General features: G+C 49.0%; 1 protein-coding gene across 1 annotated transcript in view; it reads left to right on the top strand.

The window, feature by feature from the left end:
- Positions 1–303: 303 nt before the first annotated feature.
- SIAH3 (siah E3 ubiquitin protein ligase family member 3) overlaps positions 304–14,031 on the top strand; it is a 64,027-nt gene continuing 50,299 nt past the window's right edge. Inside the window, exon 1 of the mRNA XM_021065603.2 lies at positions 304–564. Coding sequence (XP_020921262.2) covers positions 430–564 — 135 coding nt within the window. The 5' untranslated portion in view covers positions 304–429. The remainder of the gene's footprint in view (positions 565–14,031) is intronic.

The following is a 14,031-nucleotide window of genomic DNA, read 5'->3' on the forward strand; positions in this document are numbered from 1 at the left end:
CACATTAAGAAAGGCTCTCATGTTAAATTAAGTCAATTAATAAATGGAGACACATTAAGCAATCAATTTTGTCAGCCTATCTCCCCAGCATTATGTATGGTTGGCTGTAATCACAAGATAAATGCAATGTGCTGATCTATGGTAATGTTCAATAATACATTCTCCGCCAGGCTCAATTCATCAGGGAGTTTCGGTAGGGGAGGCATTTGTTATTGGCTGTCTCTGCACCTCAAGGATAACATTTCTGTCCTTTTGATTGGCCGCCTCACTGCTGCAAGATTCTAACCGTCTTATTTTGATGATGAATATGAAGGCACGCTAAGCCGGGCTGGAGCGTAGTGTCTCAGAGGCTGCGCTCCTTGCAGAGCCCAAGGACTTAACAGCTTCCTCCGCTGCCTTGCTGTGCCAACAACCCCCCAAAAAGTTGGGATGCTTTTCTTCACCCAGTGCTTTGGGGCTGTGTTAGATCTCATTCACCTCCGCTTTCAGCATTACAAGGCTAAGCGGGTGTTCGCCGCCGCCGGGCAACTTGTCTGCGTCGTAAACCCCACGCACAACCTAAAGGTGAGTTGCTCTCTATCCGTCCTTTGACGTTCCCGCGGCTCGGGTTCAAGTCCTTCCTCTGGGTTCGTCAGTGAGCCATCCTCCCGCGAGCGCGTGGAGCTCCGGGGCAAAGGCTGGTCGGCTGGGTCCCGGGCGCCGCTGCCTCGGCTCGTTCTCCCTCTCCTGGTGGCTGGATGCTCTTGGTGACAGTGTGTGGCCTCCCTGACGGGCGAGAGCAAATGGAGTGAGTCTGTGTCTTTTCCCCAAGGCGGCAGCCTTGGAGTGGGTTGGGGGTCAGGAGTGAGGGTGGTGGAGGGAGTAGGGGGCGTCCCCTTCCCTCTCCCAAATATTTGTGGGCGAGTGTTTAGGAGACAGGATCTGAAAAGTTCGCCAAATTGCAGTCTGTCCCAGCTGTTGGAAAAGCAGGCAAACACCAGGATTAAGTAGCTAGGGTGGGGGTGGGGGTGGGGGGGCACAGGAATCCGGAGCCTGGGGTCTGGGGGTCAGGAGCGGGCTCCTGGGCAAAGCGTTTATCCTCGTGCTCAGACTCGGCGTGATGGGGGCGGGCGGGGATGTCAGGAAGAGTTTGTCTTCTTTTCTTGCTGGAAGCTGGATGTGCCGCCGGGGGCACTGAGGACAGGAAAGCAGCATAATGAAACCGGCTCGGAGCCGCCGCTGCCTGATTCACCGCCGGCGCTGCGGTGCCTGGTTGCTGTGGCCGCCGGGCTGCGCTTCTGGCGCCGCTGCCCGGCATTTGTGCCTTCGGGTCAATGCGCTTTAAGAGAACAGCCACAATATGGGATCGCGGGACATCACGGCCAAGACTGGGGGCGGGGGGGGGGGTGATGAATGAAGAGCCACGGGCTAGGGGAGGCGGGGAAGAAGGGGGAGGCAGGGCGGGAGGGGGCAGTGGGAGGACGCGGCTGAACTCCCCCAGCGTCGAAGTCTGAGCCGAGCCGACACGGCTCTGTCCCAAAATAAACGATGGAGTCCTTGAGAGTTGCTTTCCTGTCCTCATTATACCCAAGGCTGAGTGACGGGGGGAGGGCACGCTGCAGCCGAGCAGCAGAACAGTCTCTGCAAGAATAGATGTGTCTTTCTGACCACTGCTGCTGGCAGGAAGTGTTGCTTGTTGCTCATCACTTTACTTAAACTCTCTTTCACTGGAGCCCTGCAGGCTGGTGCTGATGGATGCCTCCCAGCCACCCCCAATTCTAGAAGTCCCCAGGAGGGACAGGTGTCCGGAGCCCCTGGGGCTATATGCCAAGGCCAGTCCTGAGTGGAGGGGTGATGGATGACCCTAGGACTGCTGTGGTGCTCTAGGAACTGGTTTTCTGTGGTACCCAAGCTGGGACTGACATCATCTCCCTCAACCACCCTTCCTCCCCCCCCCAACCCCGGCTTCTCCTCATTCCCCTGTTTCCTTTTCTCTTCATGGCTGAGTTTCATAAATGCGAATTCACCCCGGTCATCCTTAGCAAAGCGAGTGTATGATGTACATATTAAAATATGATTCTGAATTCCATTTCATGGCCACTTTTGAGACTGCATTCAAACTCCTATTATTCTGTCACTTTACATTAGTTAGTTTCCTGTGGCAAGAAATTTTGTTTACTCCTGTTTTGCATTTTAAGACCTTTACAAACTGTTTATGAGACTTTGCATTTCCAAAGTTTGAATTTGTATGGTTCATTGGCTGCGGCTGATGACAGGGAGATGGATGCTAACATTTTGGTGCGGGGTGGAGGGAAGAGCATCGGTGTGTATGTTTCAGTGATGTCAGCCTAGATACTGACATGTGGCCCTGCTGCCTGGACCCAGGAGTCAAGTTGGAGTCCTTGGGTCAGCCCTGATCAGCTGTGACCTTGAATGACTCAACCTCTCCAAGCTTTCCGCTCCTCCCCTTCAAAAAGGACCTATGAATCTCTCTCCTGCCTCCTCCCTGACTCTGTGAGACTGAAAAGAGACACTCAAGGTAGATGGGCTTTATAACACCCTCCTCCAAAAAATATGATGTTATTGCACATAATTCATAGGGTTCCATTAGGACCTGCAAAAGTTATCACTTAAAGCCTTCAGCCAACTGAGAAGCCATATAAGCAATAATATGAAAATAGGTGACATACACTCGGAGAGGCTATTTCCCATAGCTCACTTTTTCATGTACATTCTCATTTGGCTTTTCCTTTGCCATAAAAGAAAGCCACTTAGAGATTTTCTCAGATGAGAGTCAGCGCAGGTAACCACATCAAATCCAGGGCTGCTAATGTTACCGGAGGTACAGCAGGACACACAGGATTTACAGAGGCTCTGCCAGGCAGAGACAGACCTTGGCAGCACAGGTTGCCTCTTCGGAGGGCTTATCCAGGCTCCAGGGTGACCCATCAGCTAAGTTTTATCTGCCTCTCAAACCTGAGGGCTGGCAGCCCTTTGCAGAGCTTTTTGAAAGAAACAATTCTATAGAATTTCTTCCCTGTCACTTATATTAAAAAAGTGGAGAAAACCTCGAAGAAAAGTGCTCCTTCTAAGCATCCCTTTTCCATAGACAGACCACGAAAATACGCCTTGGATGTAATGAGCTGTGATCCACACAGGGAGAAAAATTCTTTTTTTAAAGAAAAGAAAGAAAGAAAGAAAGAAAGCAGTGGCAACGTTAACCCAGAAGAGCTATTGATCTGCGGTGCTTTCCTGCACTTTGTGTGACAGGCCTGGCACATGAAATGGTGACCAAGGACAGAGAGACTGCAACGTTGCTTTCAATTGTCTAGGTTGCATGGAGCTACAAAGAAGGCTGGGAAGCCTGTGTTTTTCTTTGTGGAAGCATTTGTTGCACTCTGTCCTGTCCTGGGCTTTCCTGAGACGGCTAGCCATGCCTTTGGACCTGAGGCAAGGGCGGAGCTATCATCAAAATGCACTTACTGAGCAGAGGAAATTGTCTACCTACCATGGGCTTCTATGGGTCACCTTCATTCTCAATCTTATTATGGTGATTACTCCATAACGTGGGATTCTTTCAAGCAAGCTGATGCCTGTCCTTCCAAATGGAAGGGAAGGCAGACACCCCAGTTAAAGCTGTCACAGTCCTTGAGCCCACCCTAATTAAAAGGATATTCAGTCACTTCGCCTCCAACAGAACAGCATTCTGCTTCAAGAAGAATCCGCAGCAGAGCCCTCTCTGGGGAGTGCAAATGGCATTCTGTGTTGCCCCATGTCCGTCTGTCTCTGCCTGTAAGGATGGCTCCTTGGAGGGATTAGCCCCCTCTCCCTCCCCACGTCTCCTCCCCACCCCAAGAAAAGTGACCACCCAGGAGCTGGTAACTTGGCTGTCTGCCTCTACTTCCTCATTCATGAAGGTCACGGGCTTCAGGCTGGCACCAGGGAGGGCTTGGGCTCCTGGCCCTGATTCAGCACTGCTTTCTCCCTCGTGTCCTTTGCTTGTTTCCAAACCAAGAAAGCCTGTCTCTCCTGGCTCCGCTCCCGGTGACACTAGCGGCTTGTACAATGCCCTGCCTGGGGCAGCCCTCCCTTCCTCTGCCCTGTCACCAGAGGTGTCTGGCCAGTCTCTGCAACCCACCTTCTCCAAGGAAGGGTCTGTAGTGGCAGCCGGGGCCCCTCTGGGTTCAATGCCCGGAGCTTCCCAAGCAGACAGGCACTGAGCAGAAGCTGGCTGGGCTACCTCCTCCCCTTAACCATGGGGCTTGAGCTCCAGAGAACCAGTTGCTAAAAGAAGTCTAGCAAAGGGCTTTCTGGCAAACCTCTGAAAGGGCCTGACCAGGTCCAACATCATTGCTGGGACCCCCAGTGCCCTCCCCAGCTCCCTGGCATATAGAGCCAAGGGCAGAACCTCCCCACCTCCCCTGGGAGGCTGTTCATGCCTCTATGCAGCTGGTCTAGACCTAGCTCTTCTCTGCTGTAAGCCCTTAACCTTGAGTTTACAGACAGACACAGACACGGCCAGCCACTCACACACACACAGTGGGAGGAGCATATAGGACAAAGATGGCTTTAATTTAAGTGCCTGACAGATACCAAATCTAAAACTGGGGCATTTTAGTACCATTACTTGAAACATGCATATGCCTTTCTTTCTTTTTTTATTATAGTTGTTTTACCATGTTCTGTCAATTTAGGGTGTACAGCAAAGTGATCAGACATATATATCATTTTCTTATATTATCTTCCATCATGCTCAGTCATAAGGGATTGGATATAGTTCCCTGCACGATACAGTAGGGCCTCATTGCTTATTCATTCTAAACGTAATCGTTTGCATCTACTAACCCCAAACTCGCAGCCCATCCCATATGCCTTTCATTCTAAGACCAACTTGAGAGGATGAATGTGTGTTGAGTGATGGTGGGGGTGGGGGATGGGCTTCCTGGAGGGGGGCGGGAATCATCAAAGGAGGGAACTGCGGAGAGCCGGGTGGCAAAGGCAAGCATCACCTCTACAGGTCATGGGCTAGTTTTGGGAACTCCCGTACCCACCACAGGGCTTTCACCATCTCTGCCTGACACAGCGAGGCAGGCAGCTGAAGGAAGGCTTAAGACCTGAGCATCGTTTCTAGAGATTTAGAGCCGGCCTTGGAGTGCTCAGCCTGCATACCTACCTTAAGGCAGTTAAAGGCTTCCAACAAGACTGTTGAATAGCGCAGGTGTGGTCACCCAGCTCTCCCTGACACAGCCACCTCTGAGGATCCCGTCCCTGGTTCTCTGGACATTTCACCAGCTCCCTTTGCTGCTCAGGCTGGAGCCTCTGCACAGCTCAATCAGCACCTTGGACAGGGCCAGGGAAAGGCGAAGGGAGGGGCGGAAGCTGGTGCTCCTGCCCCTGCCAGCTTTAGTCTAAAGGCTTTCCCTTGCCACCTTCTCCAGCCCTTTGGTTCCAGTGAATATTGTATGACCTCGGCTCTGCGGGCACAGAGCAGTCATGCGGCTTTTCTGGTTAATGGTGATTGCAAATGAGGCTCCCGAGTCACATAACTGGAGGCCGGAGCTCTGAGCAGTCGTTTGGATAGCGGAGGGCTGGTGATGGAGACACAGAGAGGGCCGTGGCTGGCGTGAAGATGAGGTGAGCCCATCACCTCTGCATTCATCCGACAGCTCCAGAGCAAATTTTGCGGAACTCCCTTCACCACGGTCCCTCAAGCTTCAGGGACTGTTTGGAAGAAATGAGAAAACGGGGACCGCGAGCTTTCTTTGAAATCCGCAGAGAGGTCAGAGTTATTTGGATGGCTTCCCTGGAGTAAGGCAGAATATTTTTCTAGCAATTAACAGGAAGAAAAAAAAAAAAGCTGTCTGGGATAGTATTTTACGCTTAGCAAAAACTCAATCAGCTCTGTTCCGCAGAGAGGAGAGTTGGCTTGTGTAGACACTAAGTGTCACATGGGAGGGGTCAACCTGGAGAATGGAGCCACATTCTCCTGTGGGGTCCGTGGCTCAGAGAATGCTGCAGAGAACATCAGAGAGGCTGAACCTTCTTAATTTATGGCTGAGGAAACTGAGGCTGGAGAGGGGAGTGACTTGTATTGGTTTCCTATGGCTGCTGTAACAAATTACTGCAAACAGGACAGCTTAACCACAGAGAAACTATTTCCCAGAGAAATCAGAAAGCTGGAAGTCCAAGGTGTCGGTGGGGCCGGGCTCCCTCCAAGGCTCCAGGGAAGCCTGGTCCTCATCCCATCTGGCTTCTGAGGAGTCCCTGATTTCCTGGGCTTGTGGCCACATCCCTCCAATCGCTGCCTCTGTGGTCACATGACCTCCTTCTCACCTCTGCGTGCATGTCTTAAAAGGATACAGGTGATTGCATTTCAGGCCTACCTGGCTAAACCAAGAGAAGCATCTCATCGCAAGTTCCTTGATATCATTCACCTGTGGCCACAGACCAGTCACTCTTTTGCCATTTAAGGTAATATTCACTGGTTCCAGGTGTTAGAATGGGACTAGATCTTTTCAATCCACTGCGTGATTTTTGCCGTGTCAACTGATTTAGCGTCAGAATTGGAACCAGAAGTTAGGCTCGCTAAGGAGACTTATAACCCCTGCCCTGTCCTAGGCTGCCTTCCAATTAGCCCCAACTAAAGAGCCCTTGCTGGCTGCATGCTGTGGGAGCAGACACTTGCAGGGATCCCCCTCCTGCCTCCCGTCAGCCCTGGGCCAGCCGTGTGACCCCCTGCACCACACACCCTACCATCCCCCTCTGCCAGACCCCCATTGCCTTAGCCAACGGAGCCTCTCTCCTCCTCCCCTCCCCCCTCCATAAATCTCCTTTCCTTTTCTTTTTCAAATTCATTTAAAACTAATATAATTAACAGGGATACATGCACATCCTATTTTAAAAAGCAAATGATAGCTACATGGTCAAAAAGCCCAACACATTATAGTTTGCCCTTGGTATATGTATTTTATAAATCCATCAGACCAAAACAGGGGGAAGCAGTGGGTGCAGGGGGAAAAAAAAAAAAAAAACACGGGCTTTGGGGAAAAACAAGGCTGAACTCAAATCCAGGCTGTGTCATTGGCGGAAGTGTGACTTTGGACAAATGACTGAGCCTCTCAGAGGCTCCATTCGCTCACCTATAAAAAGGAGAAATGAAGACCCACCTTCCACGCAGCGGCGAGGAGTAAATGAGCTCAGGAAGGAAACTGTCTGCCGAGCCGGAGAGCGTAGGTAAATAGCAGCAGTTATTGTCAACACAGGTTATTACGATCCAAGCTAAAAGCGGCTCCTCCAAGCTGGAGTCTGCTCCCCACAACCCCACGTCCTGTCCTCCTCTGCCTTCCCTCCCTCCCTGCAAGCCCCAGTGCTTGCTGTTCCTCGGTATTCGTGCATAGCCCTTGGCCTTGAAGAGCATCTTGAACAGAACAATGTCTTGTCTTATGGAAGAGTCAGATTTGTCCTGAATGTGGAGCTTCAAAGAAAGACCTGAACCTGGCGTGGGTTCTGAGCCCAGCCTGGGTTGAGTCCATGAGTCCAGTGGGAGAGAGGATGGGTGGTCGGGGGGCAGGCATGCCCACATTGGAACAGGGGCTGGTGCCCAGCGCAGAGCCAGGAACCATCTCTTCCCACCGAAATGGCCCCCTCATGACTTATGCATGCCTTCTTTTTATTAGCAGTGGAGGTAGCACGCGGGCTAAGTGGCTCTGTGAGAGGCACCTGACTTGGGGATTGTGGGTCTTAGGCTGGGGGACACCACGGAGAGATGCCATGGGCTGGGCAGAGGTAGGTGGGCAAAGCTGTATGTTCCCCAGGAGCCTGGACATGTTCTCTCTGCCCTTGGGTTCATTCTGCCTGGAGGAGGAAGTAGCTTCCTTCTGAGCAGGGCAGGGATGAAGGGGGTTGAGGCTTAGTGGGGGCTGCAGCCCCTGGAATTGGAGTGGGGCGGCGCGAGAAACCCTCTGACCTTTCTTAGCCAAGAAAGAATCCCTGGATCCCACTGTCATCAGACAATTTTATTTTATTTTTTTTTGGCCTCTCCACGGCATATGGAGTTCCCCAGCCAGATATCAGATCTGAGCTGCAGTTGGGATCTATGCCCAGCTGTGGCAACTCTGGATCCTTTAAACCACTGTGCTGGGCAAGAGACTGAACCTGCATCCTGGCGCTGCAGAGACACCACACATCCCAATATGCCATAGTGGGAATGCCTGTCATCAGACAATTTTTAAAAGCACCAAGCTAGGCCATTGGCTGAGTTCTCTTTTTACCACCCTGGGTTTCTACACACACACACACACACACACACACACAATCAGTGGCAATTCTGGGATGCTAACCTGTTTGGACCCCACGTGGTCTCTGACGAGCGGAACAAGATCACAGGATGCAAAGCCCAGGGGATGGGCAAGCCTGGTCCCCAGCATTGTGGGGGAAAGATGGAGATGAACAAGACCCCCTCCTGGAGTTCCCATTGTGGCTCAGCAGTTAACAAATCTGACTAGCATCCATGAGGATGCAGGTTGATCCCTGGCCTTGTTCAGTGGGTTAAGGATCCAGCATTGCTGTGAGCTGTGGTGTAGGTCGCAGGTGCGGCTCAGATCCTGTATTGCTGTGGCCAGCAGCTACAGCTCCAATTCAACCCCTAGACTGGGAACCTCCAAATACTACCAGAATGGCCCAAAAAAGCAAAAAAAAAAAAAACAACCTCCTGCACCCAACCTGTGCCTTTGGGGTCAGACTGATCTGGGTTTGACTCCAATGCTGCCACTTTCCTCATGTAGTCTCTTTGACCTCCCTGAGCCTGACTTTCCTCAACTATGAAATGATTGTTGTGAAGGTGAAATATCATACTTCATATCAAATAAAGTCCTTAGCACAGCACCCAGCACCTAATACATACTCCATAAATGGCAGCTACTGTTGCTAGTAAGTGGAGTCCCTTAGAGATGTTATCTGATGCACAAGATGTGACCAAGATTTTTTTTTTTTACCCAACTTGCATGGGTAATTAAACTTCTCTGATGGAGATTTTGAAGCATGGGAGACTCAGGCTAAGAGCACCAGAGCTATGCTCCAGTTCCGGGTCCTGGTCTGACAGATGAGGCACCAAGGGACGATGCCCAAGGTCACAGCTGATGAGGGACAGGGTCCACTGCTCTGTTGGTGGCACAGCTGGGGGCTGGGATGTTGGACAAGGACACTGCCTCTCTAATATGACCCACACATGCTGGGCATCCCAACAAAACAACTGGCCATAGGGCTAGTATTGAGTATACTTCATGAAAAACAGTGAGCCGGGACCCTGTGTGTACATCTATCAAGGGCTTCAAGACCTGGAGGACCTTGCCAGGGTATCACGCATCCAGGCAAGAGTGGAGCCTTAAAAAGACAATGTTCTTCACATCTCTAGTGCTGGCACAAGTACGTAGCAAGGCACCAGGATGAGGCTCTGCGTGAAATCACCCAAGTCATGAAGCCATAACCCTAGACTTTCAAAGAGCAGGGTGGATAAGTTCTGCGACAAAAGGCTACATTTTCCTCTTGACCTTGAGGGCCCAGGATGAAAGCACCGTCAGAGAACAGATCTGAAACCAGCCTGTTTTTAGCAGAAGAAGAGGGTCCTTGTGGATAATTTAGAATAATAGTTTAACTGGAAATGTCAGTTTTACTTGCAAGATGCCGTATCTCTTAATAATTTCTCGATCCTTTAATGTATTTTTAATCAGAAAGCAGTGATTAGGAGGAAGCTGTGTGCTGTAGGACTGTCTCTAGGTGGCACCGGGAACTCCCACCAAGAAAGAGTGGCCTATGAAGGGGCAGAGCCTCGCCCTCCATCCCTGCCACCCCAGGATGAAACTACAGAGGGTCCTCTGTGGAGGGGAAAGGCCATTGCAGACCACGTTGGGAGGGGAAGACGGGGTAGCTTGGCATTAGAAGGCTCCACAGAGATGGAACCAAAGCCAAATCAATACCAGATTTCATGAAAGACGGGCCAGGAAGTCTAGCCATCTGCCCAGCTTTGTAGCCAGGCGCCAAGGTCCCTCAGATCTAATGCTGACAACGTTGCCAAGGATGGGTGTCCTGGGACGTCCCAGGCAAGTTGCTACTTAGAACCTCAGGTCCCCTTTCCATAAATTAGGGCTATGTTGTGACTTAGCCTAAGCCGACTACATAGCCTGGAACTCACCGACAGTAGTTTCCTACTGTCTCAGTTATGCACACAACAATAACAATAATAAGAACAATCACAGAATAGCTACCATTTATTGGACGCATGCTATGTTCAGGAACTGTGTTAAATGCTGTGCATTTAATTCTCCCTAGGAAGTGGCATATTATTATCATTCTATCAAAACAGAGGAAAGTGAAAGAGCTTGCTCAATGGTACACAACTCTTTGTGGCAGAGCTTCTTAAAATTAAAATCTTGTGCTTAAATTTTAAGTACTTCTTGGCTTGTCATCCCTCAAGTGTTCTCTTTTCACAACAAACAACTGGCCATAGGACTAATATTGAGTATACGTCATGAAGAATATTGAGCTGGGATCCTGTCTCATTCACCCTGTGTGTACATACATCAAACACACACACATGCCCCAGCTCTTGGTGGACCATCCCAGAAGATGTGCTTTAGGCTGCCCAGAGGGATGGAGCCCAGTGGCCAATGACAGTGATTTTGTCCCTTCCTCCTGCTTCCTGGAGTCATTCCCAAAGAAACCACTGCATTCAAGTCCTGTCTTAGGCTCTACTTTGGGGGACCCCAAGGTAAAACTGTATATGTGTATATGTTTTTGAATTAGCACACTTAGTAAGTACTCAATAAACCTTAGTGAGTACTCAAGGTTTATTGAGTACTTACTAAGTGCCAAGTGCTATACTAAGTGACCTGAATAGCCTTTTTCAAAAATTTTCAGAACAATGCCTTCAGCCTATCCCCGAATTACACAGGAGGAAGCTGAGGCTCAGAGCAATTCAGTAACTTGTACAATGACTCATTCAATGAGTGGCAGAGGTTAGCTGGTGCTTTTAACCTCTATGCTAATCTGACTCTCCCTTTTGGCCACAGAATTGCTAATCTGGAAGCTTCTACAAAGAATTTAGTCTTCCAGGTCAGGTGCGACAAAAAAATGATGATTTGCATAAAATACTTGAGGGACATCTTGGCAGCAATGTTACCTAAATGCCCAAAAGTATCCTGCAGAGAAGGACGGTTGTGCTTCTTGACCATCTTTTTGAAATGGGTTCCATGGTTTGACAGGAAGATGGAGCATCTGTAAGGAGCACTAACCCCCAAATCTGGGACCTGTGATGGACTCATCAATACCTCACTTGCTTCTGAGATGCAAATACTCTCTGGGCATTGGGAGAACATTAAACAGGCTGCTTTTTCTTTCTCTGAGAAAAGAAGAAAAGAGAGGAGTTCCTGTCGTGGCTCAGTGGTAACGAACCCGACTAGTATCCATAAGGATGAGGGTTCTATCCCTGGCCTTGCTCAGTGGATTAAGGATCCAGTGTTGCTGTGAGCTGTGGTGTAGACTGGCAGCTATAGCTCTAGTTTGAGCCCTAGCCTGGGAACTTCTATATGCCACCAGTGCGGCCCTCCCCTGCCCCCTCCCCCCCAAAAAGCAGAAGAAGACAGAAATCTGTTTATATAAAAGCAGAACTGTCCTTCAGGAGAATGTGGCGCTTACCCTGTCACACCTGTTCTCTGAGAGCTAGCGCTCCACAGGCCTTTGAAATTTCCTTTCCCATTAGCAGCCACATTTTACTATGGAATTTTTAAAACACCAAAATCAAAGAGGAGTGACATTTTAATGACCACTTTCTGCCTACTTTAACTCAGCATCTACCTTGATTTTTGGTCAACCTTTTCTCTAAAGCTCTTCAAATATTTCCCCTTTCCAAAACTGCCATGGGAAGAACTGACTGAGAAAGGCATCAGGGTGAGCGGGGAGCTTCTGGGAGGGAAGTTGGATGATGTTTGTGAACTTTGCTCCCCGTGTACAACCTGGAGCCACATGGGCAGAGTCGATACTGACTTTAGAACCCACTTGCACAGGGAGCCTAGCCACTGCAGTCAGATTCTTAACCCACTGTGCCACAGAAGGAACTCCTGCACAATTTTCTCTGCAGTAAACTGTAGCCATATTTTCTTAGGTCAGTCTCCAAGGCAAAAGAAATAACAGCAAGAACGAACTAAAGGGATGAATCAGACTTACAAGCTTTTGCACAACAAAGGAAATCATAAACACAGCGAAAAGACAATCTACAGAATAGGAGAAAATATTTGGAAACATTGCAACCAACAAGGGGTTAATTTCCAAACTATGCCAACAGCTCATACAGATCAATACAAAAAAAACACACAACCCAATCCGAAAATAGGCACAAGACCTGAGGAGACATTTCTCCAAAGAAGACATACAGACGGCCAATAGGCACATGAAAGTATGGTCCACATCGCTGATTATGACAGAAACGCAAATCAAAACTACAATGAGATAACACCTCAACACCAGTCAGAATGGCCATCACCAAAAAAATCTACAAACAATAAATGCTGGAGCGGGTGTGGAGAAAAGAGAACCCTTCTCCACTGTTGGGGGGAATGCAAATTGGTACAGCCACTAAGGAGAACTGAATGGAGGTTCTTTAAAAACCTAAACATAGAACTATCACATGATACAGCAATCCTACTCCTGGGCATACATCTGGAAAAGGCAAAACCTCTCATTTGTGAAGCTACATGCACCCGCACCCTCATAGCAGCACTTCTTACAATAGCCAAGACATGGAAGCAACCTAAGTGTCCATCCACAGACACACGGATTAAGAAGATGTGTTATATATACACAATGGAATAATACTCAGCCATAAAAAAGAAAAATAATGACATTGGCAGCAACATAGAGATTAACACACTGAATGAAGTCAGAGGACAAGTATTATCATATGCCTTACATGTGGAATCTAAAAAAAAAAAATACAGATGAACTTATTTACAAAATAGAAACAGACTCACAGACCTGGAAAACAAATTATGGTTACCAAAGGCAGGGGCGAGGGGGGGGTGAACTAGAGGTATGGCCATTAAGAGATACATACCACTATCTGTCAAATAGATAAACAAGAATTCACTGTAGAGCACGGGGAACTATAGTCACTGTCTTATGATAACCTGTAATGTACAAGAATCTGAAAAGAATGTGTGTGTGTGTGTGTGTGTGTGTGTGTATATCTGAATCCCTTTGTTGTATACCTGAAACTAACACGATATTGTAAATCAACTACAGTTGAATCAAAATAAATAAAAAATATGAGGGGAAAAAAGGAGCTGCCTCACAGAAGCTGAAGTGATACATCTGTTTATGATAATTAAATAAATGCCAGTTGGACCCTTCTCAGCTTCTCAGTGGAAGCCAGTGCCAGGCGTACAAGCTCTCCAGGAACCCAGGAGAAAGAGAATGGAAAGGCGGGCTCCAGGCACTTACCCCTGCTCCGTGCAAACGCTCCACCGTGGTTTCCTCAGACCCCGGAGGCTGAGCTTTGTATCTACTGTCTGGCCCCTTTCCTGTGGGGTCTTGAGCAAGTCACTTCACCTTGGCCCCTCCATCTGTCAGGAGGGGGGGTGACACTTGCTTTGTGCCTTCCTCCAAGGTGACCGTGGTGGGCTGAGACGGCTCTGGACCACCGACCTCCTCCGCACGCAGCCTCTTCTCAAAGGGATTTGAGATAATTTACGCCAAATGGTGGTGTGAGCAGGTGAATAAAATGGAGGTAAAAATGGAGGATGCAAGTAGTTAATGGTACAAGATTAACGCACTTGCCACAGGGGCAGAACTTTAGTAGAAAGGTGAAAATTCTACAGATGTATCTTTAGACATCTCTCCATGTCCTGGAGGGATCATGGCCTTTGGACTCAGATGCGGCTTCAAATTTAGTTCCAATATTCATGGCTGTGTGACCTTTGGCAAGTGACTCAACCCCTCTGAGCTTCATTCTCCTTGTCTATAATAAGACAAACAGTGCGAAGCTGGTGGAGGGTTAATGTG

Source organism: Sus scrofa, chromosome 11 (genome assembly GCF_054392235.1).
Source record: "Sus scrofa isolate SSC_HxYL_T2T_F1_AM1 chromosome 11, Sscrofa_HxYL_maternal_Yorkshire_Landrace_v2.0, whole genome shotgun sequence".
In the NCBI taxonomy this organism is placed as follows: domain Eukaryota; kingdom Metazoa; phylum Chordata; class Mammalia; order Artiodactyla; family Suidae; genus Sus; species Sus scrofa.